At 42.5% G+C, this 23,015-nt stretch overlaps 1 protein-coding gene across 2 annotated transcripts in view; it reads right to left on the bottom strand.

The window, feature by feature from the left end:
* npr1a (natriuretic peptide receptor 1a) overlaps positions 1-23,015 on the bottom strand; it is a 34,854-nt gene that overhangs the window by 10,620 nt on the left and 1,219 nt on the right. The window contains exons 2-7 of one of the 2 annotated variants that reach the window (XM_085395106.1): positions 20,354-21,094; positions 12,518-12,708; positions 12,308-12,421; positions 12,032-12,197; positions 2,234-2,328; positions 756-891 (exon numbers count right to left, since the gene is read on the bottom strand). In XM_085395106.1, the coding sequence (XP_085251232.1) occupies positions 756-891; positions 2,234-2,328; positions 12,032-12,197; positions 12,308-12,421; positions 12,518-12,708; positions 20,354-21,062 (1,411 nt within the window). In that variant the 5' untranslated portion in view covers positions 21,063-21,094. The remainder of the gene's footprint in view (positions 1-755; positions 892-2,233; positions 2,329-12,031; positions 12,198-12,307; positions 12,422-12,517; positions 12,709-20,353; positions 21,095-23,015) is intronic. The other variant, XM_085395107.1, reaches the window with a different exon arrangement.

Here is a 23,015-nt window from a genome sequence, read left to right as displayed (position 1 = left end):
CCCTGCTTCTGCTAATCAGCTGAAAATAGAATTAGTGCTGCTGAATCTTAGATTTCATTTATTTTTTGCTGTGTTTTACTTGCATCTATTTGAAAGAGCAAGTGTAATATGCTGGAATACGCAGAAAACAGGTTTAACTGTTAAACAAATTTCTTCAAGTCAAAGACTGTTCCATATAATTTCATTTTAAACTTTATGCACATTGCATCAAGCAAAAGATAAATACTAATAAAAACAAGTTTCAAAAAGAGACTTTTTCATTTGATTCAATTGTATATGATGGATTATGCAGAAAAAAATGCTGATGTTTAGGCTTCAAAATGTGACGTTTTTGTGACGTAGCCTGTGATCTGCAGTTTAGCAATGTCACAATACCAGAAATGTAGGTACGAATCATTAAAATTATATGATTATCAATAGGAAAAAAAATTATCATCCCATGTACTTAAAGATAAACTACTTTAATAAATCAATGGCATCCTGGCAGCAAGCTGTTTCTTTAAAGTGTTAACTATATTTTTTGACAGCACAGAGGCTGAAATGACTGAGTATACTGTTAGTGTTACTTTAAAGTTAGTTCCATTAAGTTACCTTAAGGATGTATAACGTTAGCCATTGCAAAGACCCTTTTGAACATATCAAACTTCACTATAAGCACTATATACAAATGCACTATATAAGAACCAGTCCATGCATTGGTTCTCGTGACATCCTTTGTGCAGTTTGGTCTGTAGTCTGTAGTTGTGCGTTCGTACTTGTGAGACATGCTGGGTTGTTGTTCTTGAAGCCACACTTGGGGATGTCTGGTGGCGGAGAACCTTTGGGCCAGTGGAAGTTTAGACCATTTTGCAGGATGAGCTGCTTTATGCTGCTGTTATACACGCACACCACCTGGGAACATACACACACCACAACTGGTTTCTTCACTTTGTTCAAAGCCTGCAATCTCACTTACTCCCTAACAGTATCGAATAGGGCAGGAGTGGCCAACTCCAGGCCTCGAGGGCTGGTGTCTTGCAGGTTTCAGATGTGTCCTTGATCCATCACAGCTGATTTAAATGGCTAAATTACCTCCTCAACATTTCTTGAAGTTCTCCAGAGGCCTGGTAATGAACTAATCATTTGATTCAGTTGTGATGACCCAGAGTGATATCTAAAACCTGCAGGACACTGGCTCTCGAGGCCTGGAGTTGGCCACCCCTGGAATAGGGTTTATTGGTGTGTCAGGGCCCTGGGTTGGGGACGCAGGGTTTAGAATTTGAACTCTGGTTTGGGGTTAAAGGATGTTCTAAGTTTAATTCTCTGGTGCTGCTACACCAGGCTTGGAGAGTTTTCCTGCCTTGGAGCCAGTGACATCTGGAGTAATTACACTCACCTGCTGCTGATCAGCCTCGTCAAGTGAGTACTACTAACTGGGCGACAGTCAGCACAGGATCGTTGTACAATCAGTTCTCCTGCTAGTGAGGTGAAAGTGTTTCTGTTGGCCAGTTGTTTGGAATATACTTACAGCAGTGTCTCTTGTTTCCAGGTGGATTGAGGAAATGGGTGGAGGGTGCTGGGCACAAGTGTACATAGACACCGAAGAGGGAGCTGGGAACTGACACACGAAGAGAACACGCACTGGGGATTATTGGCACTTTTATTTTTATTTTATTTTTTGTAGGGCTGTCCTGGTTGACACGCCTCTACAATGTTGCGTGGAGATCAGGGGCAGTACCCCTGGACTGGCAGACCGGGGTGGTGGTCCCCATCTTTAAGAAGGGGGACCGGAGGGTGTGTTCCAACTACAGGGGGATCACACTCCTCAGCCTCCCTGGGAAAGTCTACGCCAGGGTGCTGGAAAAGAGAGTCCGCTAGTCGAACCTCGGATACAGGAGGAACAATGCGGTTTTCGTCCTGGTCGCGGAACACTGGACCAGCTCTTTATCCTCTCAAGGATACTTGAGGGTGCATGGGAGTTTGCCCAACCAGTCTACATGTGTTTTGTGGACTTGGAGAAGGCATTCGACCGTGTTCCTCGGGGTGTCCTGTGGGAGCTGTTGGGGGAGTATAGGGTGTCTGGCCCGTTACTACGGGCCATTCGATCCTTATACAACCATTGCAAGAGCTTGGTTCGCTCGTCGGGGTCTCCCCTGACACACTGAACTTTACTCCAGTCGGTTTTACGGTAGCTCTGCAGCCTTTATCGTACCTCTAAGGTGTTACATGACAATGATGACATCAATAGTCTTACCTGGAATTCTCCAGACTCAACATCGGTCATGTCCCACACAGCGAAGTCCATCTCTCTGTCCCCGAACTCGTCCATCTCCACAGGGCCCATCACGCCTGCAGAGACGCCACAGAGCAGATGTTATCTGTTTGTGATCTTGGAGAACACTAACTCTTTTCTCTGTTATTTCTGAGTGTTTGCTTTGCAGCGATGGGGAAATATTTTCACTCAGCTCGGACACAGTTTGAACTGACGTGAGGTCACGTTAATCTTTTTTTACCATGTTCTGAGAAATGTTTACTTTCACAATCAAATTTATTTATTTGACATATTTTATTGGCACCCTGAATGATGGAAGTCTTTATCTCGCATACCCAAAAGGTCAAAGATCTAGCTTAGACAAACACAAATGTGAACTGAAGCCTGACGGGTTGGTGATGTAATTCTCACATTTCTGCTCCAACATGGAAAAATACTGCGACCACTCTGCAGTCTTCTCAGATCCCTTGACAAACACCAACAACAATAAAAAAAAAAAAGGTGGAATGATCACTGACAGAGCGGCTTGTTTACAGGAATAATTCTCCACACTGATTTTGGCTCCTCAGTCAGTCAAACATCTGTCGCTTTTTATTATGCCTGTAGTAATATGTATAAATGCACACAATTGTGTGGAAATCAATCTGCACATTGAAGCATGGCCTCCTCGGGCTCGTGGCTAGTGAAGCAGCTTGTGGCTAGTGAAGTCTCTGAGCCAATTAAACTGCATACAGCTCAACAGCCTGCAGGATTTAAACTCGGGTTCACCTTCAATTTAAGGAATCAGTGAAACAGGAGCTTGTTTTCTTCCTGACCATTATCAGGAATGGAGACACTGTGTCACAGCAAACAACAGCAATATACAAGCTCGAGGGGGGAGGGACCTCAAAGAATCAGCCGACCGACCAACCTTTATCAAATAAAAGCTGTCAGATTTTCTGGTTTTACAGTGGTATGGTCATGGTTACTGCAGCCTGCCCCACCCCACTGTTCTGTATGGACATGGAGGGACAAATGAGGGTTTTTAAGCTGAAATGGTTCCTCATTTAAAGCCCTGTGGTTCTCCACCCTGTTTGTAATACCACCAAGCAGAGAGAAGAGATTATTGTAAATAAAATGTCATTGTCAACTTTTTTTTTCTTTTACTCAACAGTTTTGTAATAACTGAATATTTTCTGATTAGCTAGAAACAACAATGCTTCTAGTGAAGCACAACAAAGTTAAACACAGTGAAGCTAGACTCCAGCACAGCCTCATTTAATGAGTAACTGAGACACAACAAATGTCCATCAGAATTCCCTCATACTCGCTGCATTTTGGCAAAGCTCAGTTACCTGAGACTGTCCTTTAGTGGGCGCGTTATGGTGAAATGCTCTGAAATTTAAAGAAATGTGAATAAACTCACTGAGATGTAATCGTGAGCACCTTTGAGTGCTTTTATGTCTTTCTGTCTGCAAACATGATGAAGGTTAATTTAATGTTTTCTTGGTTCACAATTAACAAAAAGCCTTAGAACATAAACTGCACAATGGAAACTCCAAACAGAAAATCCAACTAAATACAACACATGAGACAAGAGACTAACAAAATAAAACAGGAAGTAACTAAAAGGGGCTATCTCATGCAGCAAAGAGGACTTAACAAGATGCAAGGGACACAGCAGGCAGGATAGAATAGCCCTTTGTTGTCATTGAAAATGTACAATGAAATTGTGGGTGCTCCACATCAACCATGCTGGAGTAAAATATGAATAGTAGACAGCAGGAATAAATAGCAAACAGCTTAAATACATACAATCATGAGGGGTATACACAAAAGGCACACATTACAGAAGAAATTGCAAAAGGCAGTGCAAGGATGCAAATTACTCGGTCTGAAAAGAGTCCACGTGCGAGTGGTCTGAGTGGTGATGGTTACTCAGATGAAGGCTCCGATTGGTGAGGTGAGTGGGCAGGGGTGTGATGTGGGGGATAGTGTTTGTTGACAGTCCGAACAGCCCAGGGGAATATGCTGTTTTTAAGTCTGGAGGTGTGGGACCTGATTGACCTGAAGCACCAACCATAGGGCAGCAGGTCAAACATGTGGTGGGTGGGATGCAAGGCAAGTCATCATGGCCCTGGTTTTTCTGAGACAGGAGGATCTGGCAATGACCTCCAGGGGTGGCAGAAGGCAGCCAATGATTTTTTTGAGCGGTGTTCATTACCTTCTGTGCAACCTTACTGTTCTCAGTAGTGGCCCAAGCATACCAAACACCCAGGCATCAGGCGAGCACGCTCTCCAGTGAGGCATGCTAGGCTAGCAGCAGTTTCTGGTCCAGCTTTTTCTTCCTCAGGACACAGATGAAGTGCAGTTGCTGTTAGGCCTTCTTTACCAGGGTGTTGGTGTTGTGAGTCCAGGTGAAATTGACGGAGATGTGGGTGCCCAGAAACCGGAAGGTGGAGAAAGATTCCACCCGTTCTTCATTTATAATGGGAGGGGAGTAGACCTGTCTGAGCCTCCTGGAGTCCATTATGACTTCTTTGGGATATTCAGCTCAAGGTATTTTCTGAGCACCAGCGCAAAAGAAGGACAGGGGGATATTGAGGTGGTCCAGTTTGTTGGTAAGGATGTCTGGGATCATGGTGAGCTGTAGTCCATGAAAAGTCCTCATGTAGTCCTCGGGTAGTTCTTACTATTCCTAGATGTTTCAGTGCTCTTTGAAAAGTGATGGTTAACGATAACTGATAACTATTAGGGTTGTGCGCAACTAGTCAACTAATAGTTGTTCCTGTTACTAGTCGGTACCAGACATACTAGTCGTTTAATCTAATTGTTTACATTTTCTTTGATGCTTAATGCCAGTAAATTGTTGTATCTTAATGTTATGCAGCCATCTGCCACCAGATGGAAATTTGTTGGTGAGAAACACCAAAACTCCGTTAATCTCGGCCTGATGTTTTCTTAACATTATCATTAGAATGAGATCACGGATCAAAACGGCAGAAATTAGCTTTCTTGCCCAAGGAGTCAACGACTGAGACTGTCCGAGCTGGGGATCGAACCGGCAACCTTCCGATTACAAGGCGAACGCCCAACTCTTTGAGCCATGATCGCCCCTATATAGTACATGTAACATTCATTTTATCATTTAATAAAATTCATCCAAACGTTTAGTAAAAAATATCAAGTTGAAAAGAGGTTTTTGATCTCAAATTTGTTTTCCAGAAACTGATACTTTTAATAATAATGGATTGGATTTATATAGCGCTTTTCAAGGCACCCAAAGCGCTTTACAATGCCATTATTCACTCACACACACTGGTGGACGGAGTAGGGTAAAGTGTCTTGCCCAAGGACACAACGACCAGAACAGAGAGCCCAGGGATCGAACCGGCGACCTTCCGGTTATAGATGCGCTTCCCAAACCCCTGAGCCACGGTCACCCCTTTTGTACATTGTACCTTGAGTTTAGCCTTTACGTTAGGGCAGCAGGGAAGCCCAGACCTCTTCATCACCACCCCTTCTTCCTGGGAAACATTGAGCCTTTCTCAGGCCAGCCTAGGTGTAATCTCTCCAGCGTGTCCCAGTTCTATGCTGGTATGCTATCCTTATGGCAGGACATTTCTGCCTATAACACCTTGTCCTGGAGATGCCTGCCTCAGCTGGCTCCTTTCAATGTGGAGGATCAGCACCTGTAGTCCCTCCTTAATGACTGAATTCTTCACTCTATACCGAGAGAGAACCCTTCCACCCCACAGACACTTCACCTACTGCCTACTGGTGTTGGCCAGAAGGGCCGATGACGCGATATGGCAGCCTCGCCTCTGTCAGTCTGCTGCAGGGCAGCTGTGGCTACAACTGTAGCTTGCCTCCACCAGTGTGTGAATGGGTGGATGACTGGGTGTGTAAAGCGCTTTGGGGTCCCTAGGTGGGACTAGCAAAAGCGCTATACAAATACAGGCCATTTACCACTTGTATGCGCATAAATAAAAAATAATAAAATTATATCTGTAGTCAAAATGATGTCAGTTAAATTAAAATGAATTTCAGCCAGGCAAGTATCAAAAGACTGCACTTAGCACTTTGTTTTTACTGCACTACAAACCTCTTAACGTGTGTTTCAAGAGAAATAAAATTAATAGAATATATAGAGAATACAATATTATTCTTTAATGGCAAATACTACATAGGCTTGGTGAAGGTTTGCTTTTTGTTAAAGGTTTATATTCATTTCTACTGTTGTCCTCCTTTCATCTATTAGGATTGTTTACTACCACCCCCTCATTTCCCCTCCCCTTCTCCTGTACCCCCATCCACCATCTCACACACCTCTGACGCAAATGCCCACTGATTGATGGCCGCTGACGGTGTTTCGGTGTATGTTGTGGATAAAAGCTGTTCAATCTAATAAAGAGCACACAGAGCAGCCTGTTTATCAGCACCATCAACACACTCGCATACACACTGAAGAAACACACACCGAAATCACAGTGGGACCTGGGCGTCCCGCTCCTGAGTCTGACTCTGGTTTTGATTATATTAGTGCTGGTTGACATATACGTGATAAATATAAGGACATATCTGTTTCTAAGGTACAGCCCTGTTTCCATAAAATGCTCATTCCAAATATTAATAAAGTAGATGGTGATCCTTACACATTATTTATAGTCCACACAAAGCACGAGATTAACAGGCCCAGAAAAATAAAACACTGCACAGATTTGGCTGCTTAGTTCCTTAAAAATGTTTTATTGTGGTTACAGATGCATGTGTTGGATTCCATTGGGGTTTTTTTTGTTTGTTTGTTTGTTTTTGGGGGGGGATAAGTGTTTTTATTTTGATTTATTTATTTACTTACTCTGAACAATCTTTTTAATGTTTTTATTATTCTATGTATATATGTATCATTTTTGTGATTGTGTGGAGGGGTCTGTGTGGTGTAACTGAAAAAAATATCTCCCAAGGGAGACAAATAGTACGGAGCCCCTCTGATGACGTGGTCCAAAAAATAAATAAATTGTGGCCACAAAATACTAATTCGTGCCGTCGAAATAGTATAACGTGCCCACGAAATACTTAATTGTGGCCATGAAATACTATTTCGAGGGCACGAAATAGGTATAACGTGCGCACGAAATGCTAATTTGTGGGCACGAATTGGGTATAACGTGGCAATGAATTACGCATTTGTGGCAACAAAATAGATAACGTGGGCACATCATATTGATACAATTCCTGGACAGCTGCGTAGAGACATAAGCATAAGAGTAGGCTAAACCTATACACCATGGACAGAGACAGTATGATTGAGGGGTTTTTTAGGCTGGGAATGAGCTACAAATGCATTTTGAAAAGCCTGGCAATGCAAGGAACCATTATTACGGAGAGACATTTAAACGGGATATTATGAGCCCAGCTGCTTTACAGACGTAAGTACGACCTGGATGCCGGGATAGATTTTATTGTCAACCAACTGCAAGGGCCTGGGAAGGATCACGGTTATCGGTCAAGTGTTTCGTGCCCACAAATGAGCATTTCTTGCGCACGTTATACCCATTTCGTGCCCTCGAAATAGTATTTTGTGGCCACAATTTATTTATTTTTTGGACCATGTCATCAGAGGGGCTCCGTAAAATAGAGAGACTTTGACTTGTAACAGAAAACAGCACATGGCCGAAGTTTAGCTCGTTTTCCTCTGAGCTGTATCACCTCATCTTTACCTCTCTGAAGAGACAGACTGTTGCAGAGTAAAGCAAGGGGTTTTTATTGTCTTTTCTTTTTGATAAAGCATATTGTTATGATTGGATCACGGGACCCATTAGTTATGCAGCTGGTGCCTTCCTCTGTGTTTCTACGTCAGTCACCTTTTTCACTCACTGTGTTTTTATACACCTCTCTGCATTTAATCATTAGTTATTAATCAGTCTCTGGCTGTCTTCCACAGCATGTCTTGTCCTGTCTTCTGGTTTATGCCTGTTAAAAGGGAATTTTAAAACTTTCTGTCTTTCATTAAAATTCAACATGATAAGTCTTTGGACTTGTTTCAATTAAATTTGAGACCTGACAGAGTGTAAATGATTACATTGTTTTTAGCAGTCGGCCAAGTCTTTTGGAAACAGGGTTACAAAAATACTACAACAGAAATAGCACTGCGAGGAAACCAGGCTCGAGCTGTTCCAGTTTGAGAATGCAGTTGTAATTTATCCCAGTTTAGACTAGTTTTCAGGACTGACCTAACTGGTTCTTCATGGCAATTAGGAAATGCATAGAAAAACATTTAATTCCACTCCCTCCAACAGACGCTCTGACAGCCGAGTCATTATGGGACATGAAAGCTTGATCCTAAACTGACTGGACCATCGATGGACGTCCTTCCCTGATCCACACCAATCGGCAGCACAGGATGGTAACCCAGTCCCCTCTGGAGAGTTTACGCTGCACATGGACCAACGTGTGTGTGTGTGGTTGTGGGTCAGAGTGTACCAGTGACATGGAAAGAGAACACTGGAGATCAGTGTGTTCACACTGTATATTAAAATAGGATCTAACCATGTTAGCTGATGAAGTGCTAATCTGCTGTGTTCTGTTCCTTTAAGCAGTTTTATTGTTTTTATGTAATTAAAAAAAAAATCAATGTCATGTTCGGTGTGTGCTGTAAATGAATGATAAACCAGGAGGAGATTTTTCCTGCCACCATGTTTGCTTGCTTAAAAAAGTCACCCTGAGAGATTCACGTGTAGCGTTGTCTGCACCAGTCAGCAGGCTCACACTGTGCTTCACATCTGACTCACAGCTGCAGACAGTGTTGGGGAGTAACGGAATACATGTACCGCCGTTACGTATTTAAAATACAAAATATGATTAACTGTATTCCATTGCAGTTACCATTTAAAAAGGTGGTATTCAGAATAGTTACTTTGCTGAAATAAATGGATTACACTGCGGTACTTTCCTGTTTCATATGTTAGGCTGTCCCCTCTCTATTTTTGGTAATTCCACGCCGGTGGAAACCCAAACAAAACACAGAGGCTCTAATGTCTGTGTCTCAATCTAGCGTCTCATAATGACGTGAGGAAATATTTTAAAAAATGATTTAATATGTAGGCAATAAGAGAGTGTTACAGGCATCGCCCTAAAGAATGTAGCCTCTCATGAGCAGTGTAGTCTGGGCTGCAGGGAGAATGGACTGCCATACCCGTTATGTTTCTGTGAGCGCGAGGGAGGGAGAAAAAGGAAAAGTACGAGCTGTCACCGAGCAGAAACGGGAGCTGGAAGCATGTAAATATAATAATAACCACTGCAGCCAAAAAGAGTCCCTGACGAGCCCAGTTGTAAGTAAGCTATTAAGACTCGACTGTACGCTATGTTCGTGTTTTCTCTGAAACAGCAAGTTCCGTTGGAGCAGCCTTTCAATGCCTCTCTCTGTCTCTCGCTAGCAGTTGACCCAGACAACAAAGTAAAGCTAGTTTTCAGCTACGAGCCCGACACGGAGCCCGACGTATTAGCCAGAGGCCCCTTTACTACGGTTCGGAGCCGCTGACCTGTTTTATATACGTACGGAATAGTTTTCTATACGAGATCACTGCAAAAAGTGCAGCCTCACCTAATGTCCACCCTACTATTACTCATTTTATATTAAGACTTAAAAATCTAGTTGTATTCGTATGGCGAGTAACCTTCAGTAATAGTAATAAATCACACAGCAATAGTACATTCATGTAGTTGTAAAAAAGCATGATAATATATGAAGTAATCCAAAGTATTCAGAATACGTTACTCTCATTGAGTAACGTAACGGAATACGTTACAAAATACATTTTGGGGCATGTATTCTGTAATCTGTAGTGGGATACATTTTAAAAGTAACCTTCACAACACTGACTGCAGATGAACAGGTTGGCCAGGTCTGTGAAGCCTTTCGTCCTCATTTCTTATGCATTATGAAACTTTATTATACATGACCAACTACACTCTCTCTTATACACACAAATATACACACACAGATCGGATTAGCGCTCATCTCCAGCTGAGTCCTGCTGTTATATCCTGTGGTGGACATTCGTTTTCTACACCTGGACCCCCCCCCCCCCCCCCAATCATGTTTGTAATCTTCTCCTCTCCTTCCTGTCTGCCCTGCTATCTTTTGCCCAGTCTGTTCTTCTGTTTGAATAGAATAGAATAGAATAGAATAGAATAGAATAGAATAGAATAGCCCTTTATTGTCACTGTACATGGTACAACGAAATTGTAAGTGCTTCAAATCAACTATGCCGGAATAAAATATAAATCGAAGACAGCAGGAATGAACAGCGAATAGGCGAAATATATACAATCAAGAGCAAAATATACAAAAATAAGAAAGACATTGCAGACTGTTAAAAACACTGGTGGCTTCCTCCCAGTAGGTGCATCTGTGGTATCAGTTTAAAAATCCTAAAATCTTCAGGAAAGTTGATCTTTGGCCTTCAGGTGACCAGAATTTGACCTCCTCTGAGATTTTTAATAGATGCACCTATGGTACCAATTTCAAAATTATTTTGTCACTTTGTTCTCGAGTCATTGCATTCACAAAATCTTTAGTGTCCTCGCCGCCTGTCCTGCATGATGTCAATAATACCCCCATCAAAATGCTGCATTTCTTAAAATGAGCTCTCAACTAAGATCTTTCAGATGTTAGAGAATAATATGAAAATCTTTTTTTTTTTATTGTTTTTGCGCACAAAAGAACAACAGGACATTAACATGCTTTACCCCCTGCAAATTCTTAGATTAATCATAAGCTGGAAAGCTGTTCATTTTCCAGCTTATGATTAATGTCATATTATGGTTCAGGATGACACTGAAGAGACCCTGTCCCTGACCTGTGCACTCAAAGGCCCCGCTTTCTCTATACCTAAATCTGCGAGCACCAAGTTACATCTGGAGCATGATAACTGTGTTATCTGTGTGTATTATGAACTGCCAGTGAACACTTTTTAACTAAAAACTTTTACAAACTTTAGACTTTAGATCAATGAATACCATACAGCTTGTTAGAACAAGAGGTGATTCTAGATCAACTGCAGGTGTGAATGTCTCTGTGTGTCAGCCCTGTGACGGACCGGTTATCTGTCCAGGTGCAACCTGTCTCTCGCATTGTGACAGCAGTGTTTTAACTTGAACTACCACTGGAGCCTCAGGCTGGACTTCAGTGACCTGAATCAACTTCTGTTGTCATTGTCGACATTAGCAACATGCATCCACCAACCACAGCTCATAAGGCATTGACAGGGTGATGAGGTGTGTGAAAGTTGTGCAGTTGCGTTTAGCCAGTGGGTGAGCAGGTGACCATATAGCAAGGAGAGCAGCCGACCAGGTTTGAGTCCAATCCTCTCTGTGTCTCCCCACTTTCCTGCCTATCTCCACTGCCACTATCCAATAAAGACAAATCTAAAACCCAAAGCTTTAGTGTCGGTGTTTCTTTTCACTTGCATTTGATCTGATGTGTTCCTATGTTTCTTCGGCTTTTTCATACAGGATTGATTGGATTCCTATTCATGTCCAATCTTCAGTCTAAATGAATCCTAATTAAAACTCCAAAATGAGATTTTACTGGGACCCAGTACTGGGTGTCCATGACCTCTACTCTGAGTCCAACAGCATCACACACAGGCAGCCAATCAGAGAGCCACGTGTGGTTTTCCAGTTAGTTAGAGAAGTCTACACCTGTGCTACTTTACTCAGTTACTTGTAGTGCACATGCGATTTTCAGCCCAGTGCTGTGCTCTGATTAGTCACCCGCTGACAAATATCTGTGCTCACCTTTGATTGTCCTGTTCCACATCCTCCGGGTCACCTCATCTCCTCTGGGCCTCTGGACTGGTCCCAGTATTGGTCCCAGTCCTGGTCCTTGCAAATTCAGGGTCTCGTTCAGAGCATGAGCGTACAGTATCACCCCGTCGTAGAACCCTCCGGCAATCAGGTTGTACTGAGGGGACAAAGCATGTGATTGTTATAGATGAATATCAGTCTCTCACATATTTGAATAAAAATTTGAAATATCAGATTCAGTTAATCAATAAGGATTGTTATTTGTACCATAGAGTCTCTGATGGTGAAGTTGAACATCGCCTTTGCGTCTTTTTTCAGAGTTTTAACAAACTGAAGATATTCGGGATTCTGGGGCTGCAGATACGTCAGCACTTTCACACTCTGACGAAATCAATAACAAGCTAATCAATTGACCGGATCACTTTACATCAGTGAGCATCCTTTAAAATTTAACAATGAAAGAGCATCTTGTCTCACCCTGAAAGCATTGCGAGCCGCATAGTCCTCCTGGTCTCCTCTGAACCAGGGCCTGATGGGAGCGCTCCCGTCCAGACCCTCAGCAAAAAGATCAATGAAGAAGAAGACATAGTCCTCCAGCTCCACCCCTTCCTTCCAGAATTGGACCATCAACGTCCTGAAGATGTCCCAGGAGCAGCACATGTACACAACTGAAGACAAAGAAGCAGCAATGTTATTCCATAAAGGAAAGGAACAGAGACAGCTGCCAACGCTTGATGGTAAATCTTTATTACACACACCATGTGTGCTTCATGGTGTGACCTGCGTGGAAGCCTGGATAACAAAAGCCCCATTCCAGCTCATCAACAAGACTTCTCAATTTCCATGACCAATACTTTTCATCAATGACCATTTTTCTGATGAAAAAAAATAAATGTAATGGCAACCACCAGTGCTACCCCTCAGTCTCATAGTACACACACCTGTGCTGTAAGTTTGATACTCCAGAAGAGTCCTTCTCGAGGGTTGGGAATCAAGAACTGGTTCTTGTAGGAAACTGGTTCCCAGTAGTCCAATTCTTTGGAACTGTTAGTTTGCCTGCCTATCGATCCTACGTATCTGTTCTTGCACTCACACTACAATCAGCTGATTTCAGTTAAGGTGTCAGAGAGGGAAAATAATGACGTAGTCACATTTATTTTTTTTTGCACTAAAGGATGGAATAAATGGTAAAGTGGATCTCTGCATGCATGACAGAAACAACCGCATTATGCTGCTAACATAACATTGGTTCTTTGTAAGCATCTGCCCAGACAGCATGCTATTGCTAAGCCCGCCAACAACCCAGGGTGAATGCCAACCCCAGCAGCCAGACCCTTAACTTCAACATGTAAAAAAAAAAAAAAAAGATGAGCTGCAGCCTCCCTTTCTACCTGTTCACATTTCATGTTTTTGTGCTGGTTCGGTGTGAGATTGTAGCCTCTCAAGTTTATATTGTTAAATTGTGATTATGAGTGTTTCACCTATTTTACAGAGTAATATGAAAGTAATGTAACGAGCAGTATAACAAATTACTTTCTCCTGGGAGTAATTAGCGTTCGATACTGTAGACCATAATATCCTATTAGAGCGATTAGAACATGCTGTAGGTATTACAGGTACTGCACTGCAGTGGTTTGTATCATATCTATCTAATAGACTCCAATTTGTTCATGTAAATGGAGAGTCCTCTTCACACACTGAGGTTAATTATGGAGTTCCACAGGGTTCAGTGCTAGGACCAATTCTGTTTACATTATACATGCTTCCCTTAGGCAGCATCATTAGAAGACATAGCATACATTTTCACTGCTATGCAGATGACACCCAGCTCTATCTGTCCATGAAGCCAGATAACACACACCAATTAGTTAAACTGCAGGAATGTCTTAAAGACATAAAGACCTGGATGGCCGCTAACTTTCTGCTTCTTAATTCAGATAAAACTGAGGTTATTGTACTCGGCCCTGAAAATCTTAGAATTATGGTATCTAACCAGATTCTTACTCTGGATGGCATTACCTTGGCCACCAGTAACGCTGTGAGGAACCTTGGAGTCATTTTTGACCAGGACATGTCCTTCAATGCACATATTAAACAAATATGTAAGACTGCTTTCTTCCATTTGCGCAACATCTCTAAAGTTAGAAATATCCTGTCTCAGAGTGACGCTGAAAAACTAGTTCATGCATTTATTACTTCCAGGCTGGACTACTGCAATTAATTATTATCAGGATGTCCAAAAAACTCACTGAAAAGCCTTCAGCTAATCCAAAATGCTGCAGCAAGAGTACTGACAGGGACTAGAAAGAGAGAGCATATTTCTCCTGTTTTGGCTTCCCTTCATTGGCTTCCTGTTAAATCCAGAATTGAATTCAAAATCCTGCTCCTCACATACAAGGTCTTAAATAATCAGGCCCCATCTTATCTTAATGACCTTGTAGTACCATATCACCCTATTAGAGCACTTCGCTCTCGCTCTGCAGGCTTACTTGTTGTTCCTAGAGTATTTAAAAGTAGAATGGGAGGGAGAGCCTTCAGTTTTCAGGCCCCTCTTCTGTGGAACCAGCTTCCAGTTTGGATTCAGGAGACAGACACTATCTCTACTTTCAAGATTAGGCTTAAAACTTTCCTTTTTGCTAAAGCATATAGTTAGGGCTGGACCAGGTGACCCTGAATCCTCTCTTAGTTATGCTGCAATAGACGTAGGCTGCCGGGGATTCCCATGATTAGGGATGGGTACCGGTGTCCGGTGCCATGATGGCACCGGTTCTGACATAAACGGTAGTAACCAGACCGAAAAGCAGCGCACATTTCGGTGCTTTATTTCGGTGCTTTTTTTTCCTGAGCTGTTATACACTTTAGATTCTAGCCAATCATTTTACGTTTCCGAGGATAGTAGGCGGGGCCAGGTACGTAGTTCTGTTAGAGCAGAGCTACAGATTAAAAATGTCCAAGGCGAAGCGGTCAAAAGTCTGGCTGTACTTCACAGCAAAATATGCAAACTCAGCAGCCTGCAACAAGTGCTTTAAGCTGATACTGTGATACTGTCAAAGGAGGTAACACCTCAAATCCGATGAAACACCTGGCGACGCATAGCGTTTTTTTTTTTAAAAGCCCAGAAATGCGCCGTATTTGATAGCTTGCTGCGAGACCTCACACCGAGCACATCTACTGCGGGTGGGTTGCCTGTTATGCAACATCCCCCAAAAACACGAAGAGGAGAGTCCTGGCCCCTAGCCCTGCCAGTGTAGCAGAAATGATGACGGATGATGGTGGCAGCAGCCGTTCTTCTCTGCGTGAGTAGCTAATTTACGTTGAGTAGGCTAACCACGTTATTACATTAATGCATGTAAGGTGAACTAGCAAACATCATCATAGCTACATGCGGCTGTCCTCTTGTTTGATGGCAGATACTCCCTTCACCCTGGCTAAAAAGGCTAAAATGACCAAAGAAAACAGTTAAACATGAGAGGTTTTTGGACAAAGTTTGTGTTTTTTCCATTGTTTAAGCACTGCTTCCAGCCAAGAGTGATACCATATATGCCCCATAGCTGCAGAAAAGGCTAACATTGTTATATTTTTACAAAAAACAGCTGAACATGAGAGGTTTTTGGACCAATTTTGTGTTCTCCATTCTTTAAGCACCGGTTTGAGCACCGTTTGAGCACCGGCACCGTTTCAAAAGTACCGATTTGGCACCGGTATCGGATAAAACCTAAACGATACCCATCCCTACCCATGATGCATTGAGTTTTTCCTTTCCAGTCACCTTTCTCACTCACTATGTGTTAATAGACCTCTCTGCATTGAATAATATCTGTTATTAACCTCTGTCTCTCTTCCACAGCATGTCTTTTATCCTGTCTTCCTTCTCTCACCCCAACCGGTCGCAGCAGATGGCCCCGCCCCTCCCTGAGTCTGGTTCTGCCGGAGGTTTCTTCCTGTTAAAAGGGAGTTTTTCCTTCCCACTGTCGCCAAAGTGCTTGCTCATAGGGGGTCATATGATTGTTGGGTTTTTCTCTGTATCTATGAAGCGCCTTGAGGCGACTTATGTTGTGATTTGGCGCTATATAAATAAAATTGAATTGAATTGAATTGAATTAAGTAACATACTGCATTAGTTTTAAGAAAGGTGTTCTGTGTAATATGAGTAATAATGGCCTTTTTAAGTAACAACACTGCTCATATCAAAGAGGGGAAAAACCTCAACAAACATGCACAAACATTTGATCGACAGCATGCTATTAATTTGCATGAGCCTAATTTCTTTATTGCTGGTGGTGACTCTCAAAATGGAGCCAATGAGATAAGATGAGATAAGATGATTGATAAAAGAATCGATAATGGAATCTGAATCGATAAATTCTTATCAATTCCCATCCCAATTCTCGAGTTATCACATTCACAAGATTTTCAGAAAACTTGACCTCTGACCCTTGACCTTTAGGTTGAGGTCACTGAGATGTGAACTCATCCGAGATTTAATTCTCAAGGTATCGCATTCACAAACTTAGTCCACACCTCCTGCGCACCCTGTGGGGTGATTCTAGAGATGGAAGATCCAATCAGAGCTAATTAAGTTGCGTAGAAAGGCGGGACAAGTTTGAATGCAATCCAATCAGAAAAAGAATCTCCTTGTACAGTAAGGTTAGGTGCAGTCATTTGATGAAAATCTCAATTCTTGAGAGGAAGAGAAGAGCAGACATATGGACAAATTTCAAATATTATATCAATTTGTAAACCATGTGGAGCAACTCTCACTGCTAAAAACAACTCCTCAAACTTTAGATTTTAGTCACTGAATCAGCTTTAGATATAGTCTGCTATAATCTTATGATATATAGTCAACCAGAATTACCTTAAATCTAAGAAAAAACTGAGATGCCTAAATTAAGACTAAAATTAAATTGAAGTTTGGAGCCAAAGTCCAAGACTACAGCACCTGTCATGTCTCAAATCCTGCTGCTCATGTGCGAAATCTGACCTGTGGTGACTGATTTAAGCATGCAGATGTTAGGGACAGCCCAGAGCTGGTAACGTCCTCCTCTTCTTAGCAGACCCACACGTGTCCTTTCATGGGACAGATTTGGGCAGGAATAGAAATAAAGACAGATTCAATAAACTCTTCAAAGTTCATTTTCCTCAGAAAGGCTTTGCGCAACCTTTTTGTTGCAAACGTCTCAAAAAACCTAATTTGTTATAAAAAAAATTAAATTAAATTAAAAAATAACACCCACACAACTTTCTGTAGCTCTTTCACCTTTCATAACCAGTCTTGGATTCATCTTCTAAAATCTGAAATCACATCTCATCATACCAAAGCAGCAGTCCATGACCCAGGCAGCACCTTTGAGAAGCAGAAAGGACAGAGCAAGCACCTCTCTGAAGTCAAAAAACTGAGATGTGTAAACATTACCCCATTATTTTGGGGTAATATTATTTGGGTGCGTGGCCTCTTTGACTGACAGGTGGATAGTGACACAGGCAGCTGGAGCTGCTAGCTGTCTGTTAGGATTCACCAGAACTGGACCTCTGGACCATTTTTGTGCTTAAGAGACATTTTAACTTTCAACTTACTTTAACTTTAACTTACTTACTAACTTACTTAATTTTGTATTTGCTGTTTGGTCAAGTGTGTAAGACGGATAAACACTGGAACAGCCTGTCAACACGTAGAAAAAAGAAGCCAGTTTCCTTTTGTTTCCCTCCCCACCATTGTTGGGTTTGAATCGCTACATTTGGGCGCACACTGAGGAGGGTTCATTTGCTCGCAGCTGGAAGACGCTGCCGTTAAAACAGCCCTATTATTTTTTCCGTTGGCTGCTTCTTTTAGCTTCAACCAACATTAGTAGCTAACTTACTCATGGGCAAATAAATAAATAAATAAATAAATAAATAGCTCTAGTAAAAACGATCAGTGAAAAACTCAGCCTATTGTTGATGGTCGATATTCGTCCAATCGCCCAACCTTACCATCCATCCATACATTTTCTTCCGCAATTGCGCAGTGACAGGGCTAACACACAGACAGCCAATCATTCACACTCACATTCACGCCTATGTGCAATTTAGAATCACCAATTAACCTGACCTCACTGAATCCCACTGAACTGAAAGTTTTTTTAATGAAAAAATATTGTGATGTCAATTCTTTATAGCCCATACCACATTTAAACAACAGAAGCTGACCCAAAGTCCTTTAAAGACAGGCATATTTACATTCCAGGTCTCTAAAAAAATCCCAAATCAACATATAAAAAACTGTGTTAACTAATTATTGTGGATAGCTAAAATCATGGTGTTCATTAAAATGTGTTCAGAATTTGGCAAATGTACAATGATTCAGTTCATAAATGACTATCAGCTAGCACTGGCTGATAACTTAGCATGCCACTCTCTCCTGGTCATTTCCTGAAATAATAAACCAACATGGATGGTGCTTAGTGAAATCTTGGTTGGCTATCCGTCGTTTATATACTTCTTTCTCACCACTCCCACACTGTTGTGGGGTATTGTTGGGGTTCCTGATAAAAAACTGATGAGAACTTCATGGTCTGAATTTATTTTTTTCTCCAGAGAAATCAAGAATAAATGTGGGATGAGAAAAACAAAAACACCCCCCATCCCCCACCTTGCTATAACAGAGCCTGAAAATAATCAACTGTCAGAGAAAAAAGACAAATACCACCACCACCCAACCCCCTTCTGTCCACACAGTCCCCAAGGTGGACAAAAAAATGTGAATACTGAGAATTTCACATGCGAAAGGCAGAAAGTCACATGTTGGTTTGTCTGCAGCCAAAAGTGCTTTTAATGGAAGCAGAAAAGAAAACAGGACTGACTGATTAATGCTGACACACACACACACACACACACACACACACACACACACACACACACACACACACACACACACACACACACACACAAACATTATGAACACAAGCGTGCTCATAATGTTTCTCCATGTAGTGTCCAATGGTGGGTGTGGGTTCAGAGGTAATTACTAGGACGTCCATGTTGCTGGGTGCAGCAGCTGGCGTTGGTTAAAGGACGATAGTGTGTCTGTGATGATGTCATCATGTCACACAGCTCTGATCTCGTGATCTAATTCACACTGTGACATCAGCGGGCGATGCAGGTCACTGCAAACATTTTCACGCTATCAGAGCAGCGTTTCAGTGATGCTTACAATAAAAACATGCTGACGGCGAGGAGCAGAAACACAGCAAACAGGCTCACTTCTGCTTCTTCTTCTGTACTAAATTACAGACTGATTGTTTACATGTGTGTTCAGCAAACACACACACAGACACACATTTGTTTTCTGTACTTGTAGACCCTCACTCACATCATTACCCACAAACTGAACCTGATATCATGCAAAGCATTTCCAGCTCCAGCTGTGTTTCAGTCACCTTCAGCAGCCAGTGCTGCCCAAACACCATGAACACGCTTGTCATTGATTGAAGACTAAGCTAAATGACTGACACTTCCAGTCTGACCACCGCTGACTGCAAATCAAAGTCCAAAGCAGCGATCTGCATGTATCGCTCATGAACTAATTTCCATTAATAAGTTAGAGACTGAAAATATAATTTTCCTCTAAAATGACGTTTGAACTGTCACGCGGAAGTCCCCACAGGACTGTCCCCACTCCAAGGTCTTAAAATGAAATTACTCCTCACAAACATGTAGGAGCACCCAAACACACAGAGGTGAAGTCAGTCATTAACCAGTGAGGATAAAAATCTCAGAATAATTAACCATCATTTAACAAGGAGAACAACAATAAGGCAGGGAGGAAAGGAAAGGAGGAAGGAGGAGTGTCATGAAGGAAAAACAATCAGTGACACGAGAGCAAATGAAGCATCTGACCACAGCTTTTCATCTGATGAAAGAATGAAAGAACAAAGAATGAAAAGAAAAAAACTCAGTTAAGGAAGGAAGCAAAAAGGAAAACTGGAAAATAAAAGAACAAAATGAATGAAGAAAATAATGCTAAATCAGTTGAAGTGTCTGAAGAAGAAATGAAAAAGAAGCAAGGCTGGAGGAGTTGAAACTGGGCAACAAAAGCAGCTGAAAAGCCATCTTCCCCAAGATCATGGATCACCTCGGCTAAAAGGAATGGCATGAAGGAGAGAACGTAAAAGAATAAGTAACCTTGAGATGTCTGCTCTTAAAGAGTGAGCAGAAACAGCGTAGCTTTTACGCAGTTAATTTTAGAGAAAAGGACGAACAGAAAGCAGTGGGATGAGGACAACAACAACTGTTAAAACATGAGGAATGAAAGCAGCAGAAGAAGAATATGACCTCGGCCATTGTCACGGATATCCTGGACCATCGACTTGTAGTTGACGTCGCCCTGGATGACGTGGTCGTGGACAGTGATGTTACGTTTGCCCAGCAGCTCATACAGCCCCTCCACAGCGAAGTAGCACAGCGGATCATCATTGGCGTCCCTGTTGTCACTGAAGATGACCGTGGCGTGCCGCTGCCAGCCAAACATCTCCTGGATCCTGACACCAAACTCACCCAGCTTTTTGTGAGTGGGGCCCGTGTTGGTGACCGCAGCGTACAAATTGAAGCCGATTGCTCGGGCACCAGCTGTCACCATGGGAACATCCCAGTGGGTGGTAAAGCGGGCAACAGGTGAGGATGAGTAGTCGCAGCCGGGTCCAATGAAGGCCCAGGGGTCGTGGGACAGCTTGAGGTCGACGGCTACAAGCGGCGCTATGGAGTCTGAGCAAAAGCCGTCGCGGCTCTCTGAGCTGCCATAAACTAGCCGCAGCTTCAGACCTGGTAGCAACCAGGGGTCAGAGTTCACCTGCTGTAATGCCTGGTAGATGGCGGGCGCAACCCGAGGCCATGCCCATGCATAGTTAGTGTTAGTCAGAGGCAAGATGGCTGCCAGGGTGACCTCCTGAAGGTCCTCCGTTCTGTTGTCAGCAGTTAGAGAGGTTGCAGCTGATTGGGCAGGAAGAAGGACCAGGAAGAGCAAGGGACAGGCCCAGGGCAGCATGATGAAGAGGCGTTAATAGCCTGTCAGACGAGCTGTGGGGAAAATATAACACAGTGTTAATCAGCGTGTCCTGTAGAGAAAATTCAAAACAAACCTTTATTCATCAGAACAGCTACTGAAACTTGAAGCTGCTGGGAATTCTGGAAAGTCTGTGCGAGTTTCCGTGTGGGATCATTGAGTGGGATCTATCCATCCTTCACGTGGCCATGTGTTTGCAGACATGAAGCTGAAGTCCTCCACTGGGCCGGTCCAAGATAATTGCTTGTTAAACAGCAGCCTGACCATGTTTACCGTTTGATTAATGAGTAATGTGAGTGACAATTAGATCTAATCTGCTGCTGTGAGAGTCAGTGAAGCAGTCACACTCTTACAGTCCATCTGTTCCTGGTAACACAGAGCCGTAAAACCGAACAGAGGTGAATGATAAGAGTAAGGTGTGAGGGAAAGGCCAACTAAAGAGTGAAGAGAGAACACATCAGAGTTCAGGGTCCTCTGAATAAAATGAGTTGTTCTCTTTAAAAGCTAAACGAACGCATGGGAGAAGTCTGACTGCATGTTAGGGTTAAGGTTTCATCAAACTCCAAATCTTCCCCGGCTTCCTAGTCCCTTTTGATCAGAGCTGCAGAGCTATGTGACTCCTTTCAACAGACCACAGAGTTAATCTGAACATCTTCATCAGCTTCTTCCTCACATTTTTCTGCTCTACCTGGGTTTCCTTTGTCATCTTTCTCTGTACCTCATTTATACAGTCCTGTGATAGGGTAACACCTGAGTGAGGAAGCAGATGTGCACGGTTTATCCATTAGTTTCCATAATAAAAGCCTCACTGACATATGGACATACAGTTTCTGTACTGCAAAGCTAACAGGGCTTTTAATTTGAAATAAATGCAGAAAATGTTGAGTTGAGTCACTTTAACAAGGTAGGAGAGAATTAAAAATACTAAAACAGGTCTAATTCATCCCATAAAATACAAGGAATGAGGTAAGCAGAGGTCAAAGACAACACAATGTTAATGGTGACAGCATTAGTTCATCAGCTGTTCCAAACAACGAAGGATCCTTTTCTCGTCTTCTCATCTTTAACAGTTAGCGAACAAAGAAGAGAGAAACAAAACTGAGGTCACGGTGAAGTTTGAAGCCAGGTGGTGTGGCTCCATGACTGGAATCAGTCCACTCGCATTATAGCAACTTGACAGCTCGGATCATTTCATTTGACTTAATTGGCTCTCTTTCATCAAATGCACTCCAGGGATGACTGAATTTCAAGGAGAATGAATAAATAAGCTCCAAAATATGTACCTGATGTTTTATTCAGTAAGAATTGAAACCAGGTCTGCCAGTCCAGGGTGAAAGAAAATGGATGGATGGACGGATGGATTTAAAACTAGGGACTGAGATCATGAACTCATCAGGAAAGTGTGTACTGAGCTCGGCGATCAAGTGAGGAGTGGGCTCATTTTCCCCTAGACTTCTGTATAATCAGACCAAAGCAGTTGCACCCTGCTGGACATTAGAGTGCTTCTGCATTGGCGTCAAGCTTCAGATGCAGTACCAGTATCTGCACCAGGGATGTCAAACCCTTCATTCCTGAGCCACTTACCATTCAAATTCATCAGCTGTGCTGGTTGAGTAAAACCACTCCCTAATAACTCTTGATGCATGCTCAATCATCTGGACATAGTTTTATTAGTGGGAGAAACGTTTCATCACTCATCCAAGTGACTTCTTCAGTCTCAGCTGTAGGTTTCCCCAATCTTTTAAACAGTACATTTGCATAATGACTCAAACTAACTCCACTGGTGAACAATGGGCTGTAAGGTCAGTTTCTTGACGAGCTGAACAAGAGTGACAAAATGTTTCTCCCACTGAAAATGCTACGCCCAGATCAACAGAATTGGGCTCTCCCTAATAACTTTGAAATCTCCTTTATTTCATTTTCTTTAAGTAAAGG

The sequence above is a fragment of the Rhamphochromis longiceps genome, linkage group LG22 (assembly GCF_057381845.1).
Source record: "Rhamphochromis longiceps isolate RC_006_pf linkage group LG22, R_longiceps_female_GT1.1, whole genome shotgun sequence".
NCBI classification, from domain to species: Eukaryota; Metazoa; Chordata; class Actinopteri; order Cichliformes; family Cichlidae; genus Rhamphochromis; species Rhamphochromis longiceps.
The sequence above is the reverse complement of the archived record's forward strand: the minus strand, read 5'-3'. Positions and strand labels throughout refer to the sequence as shown.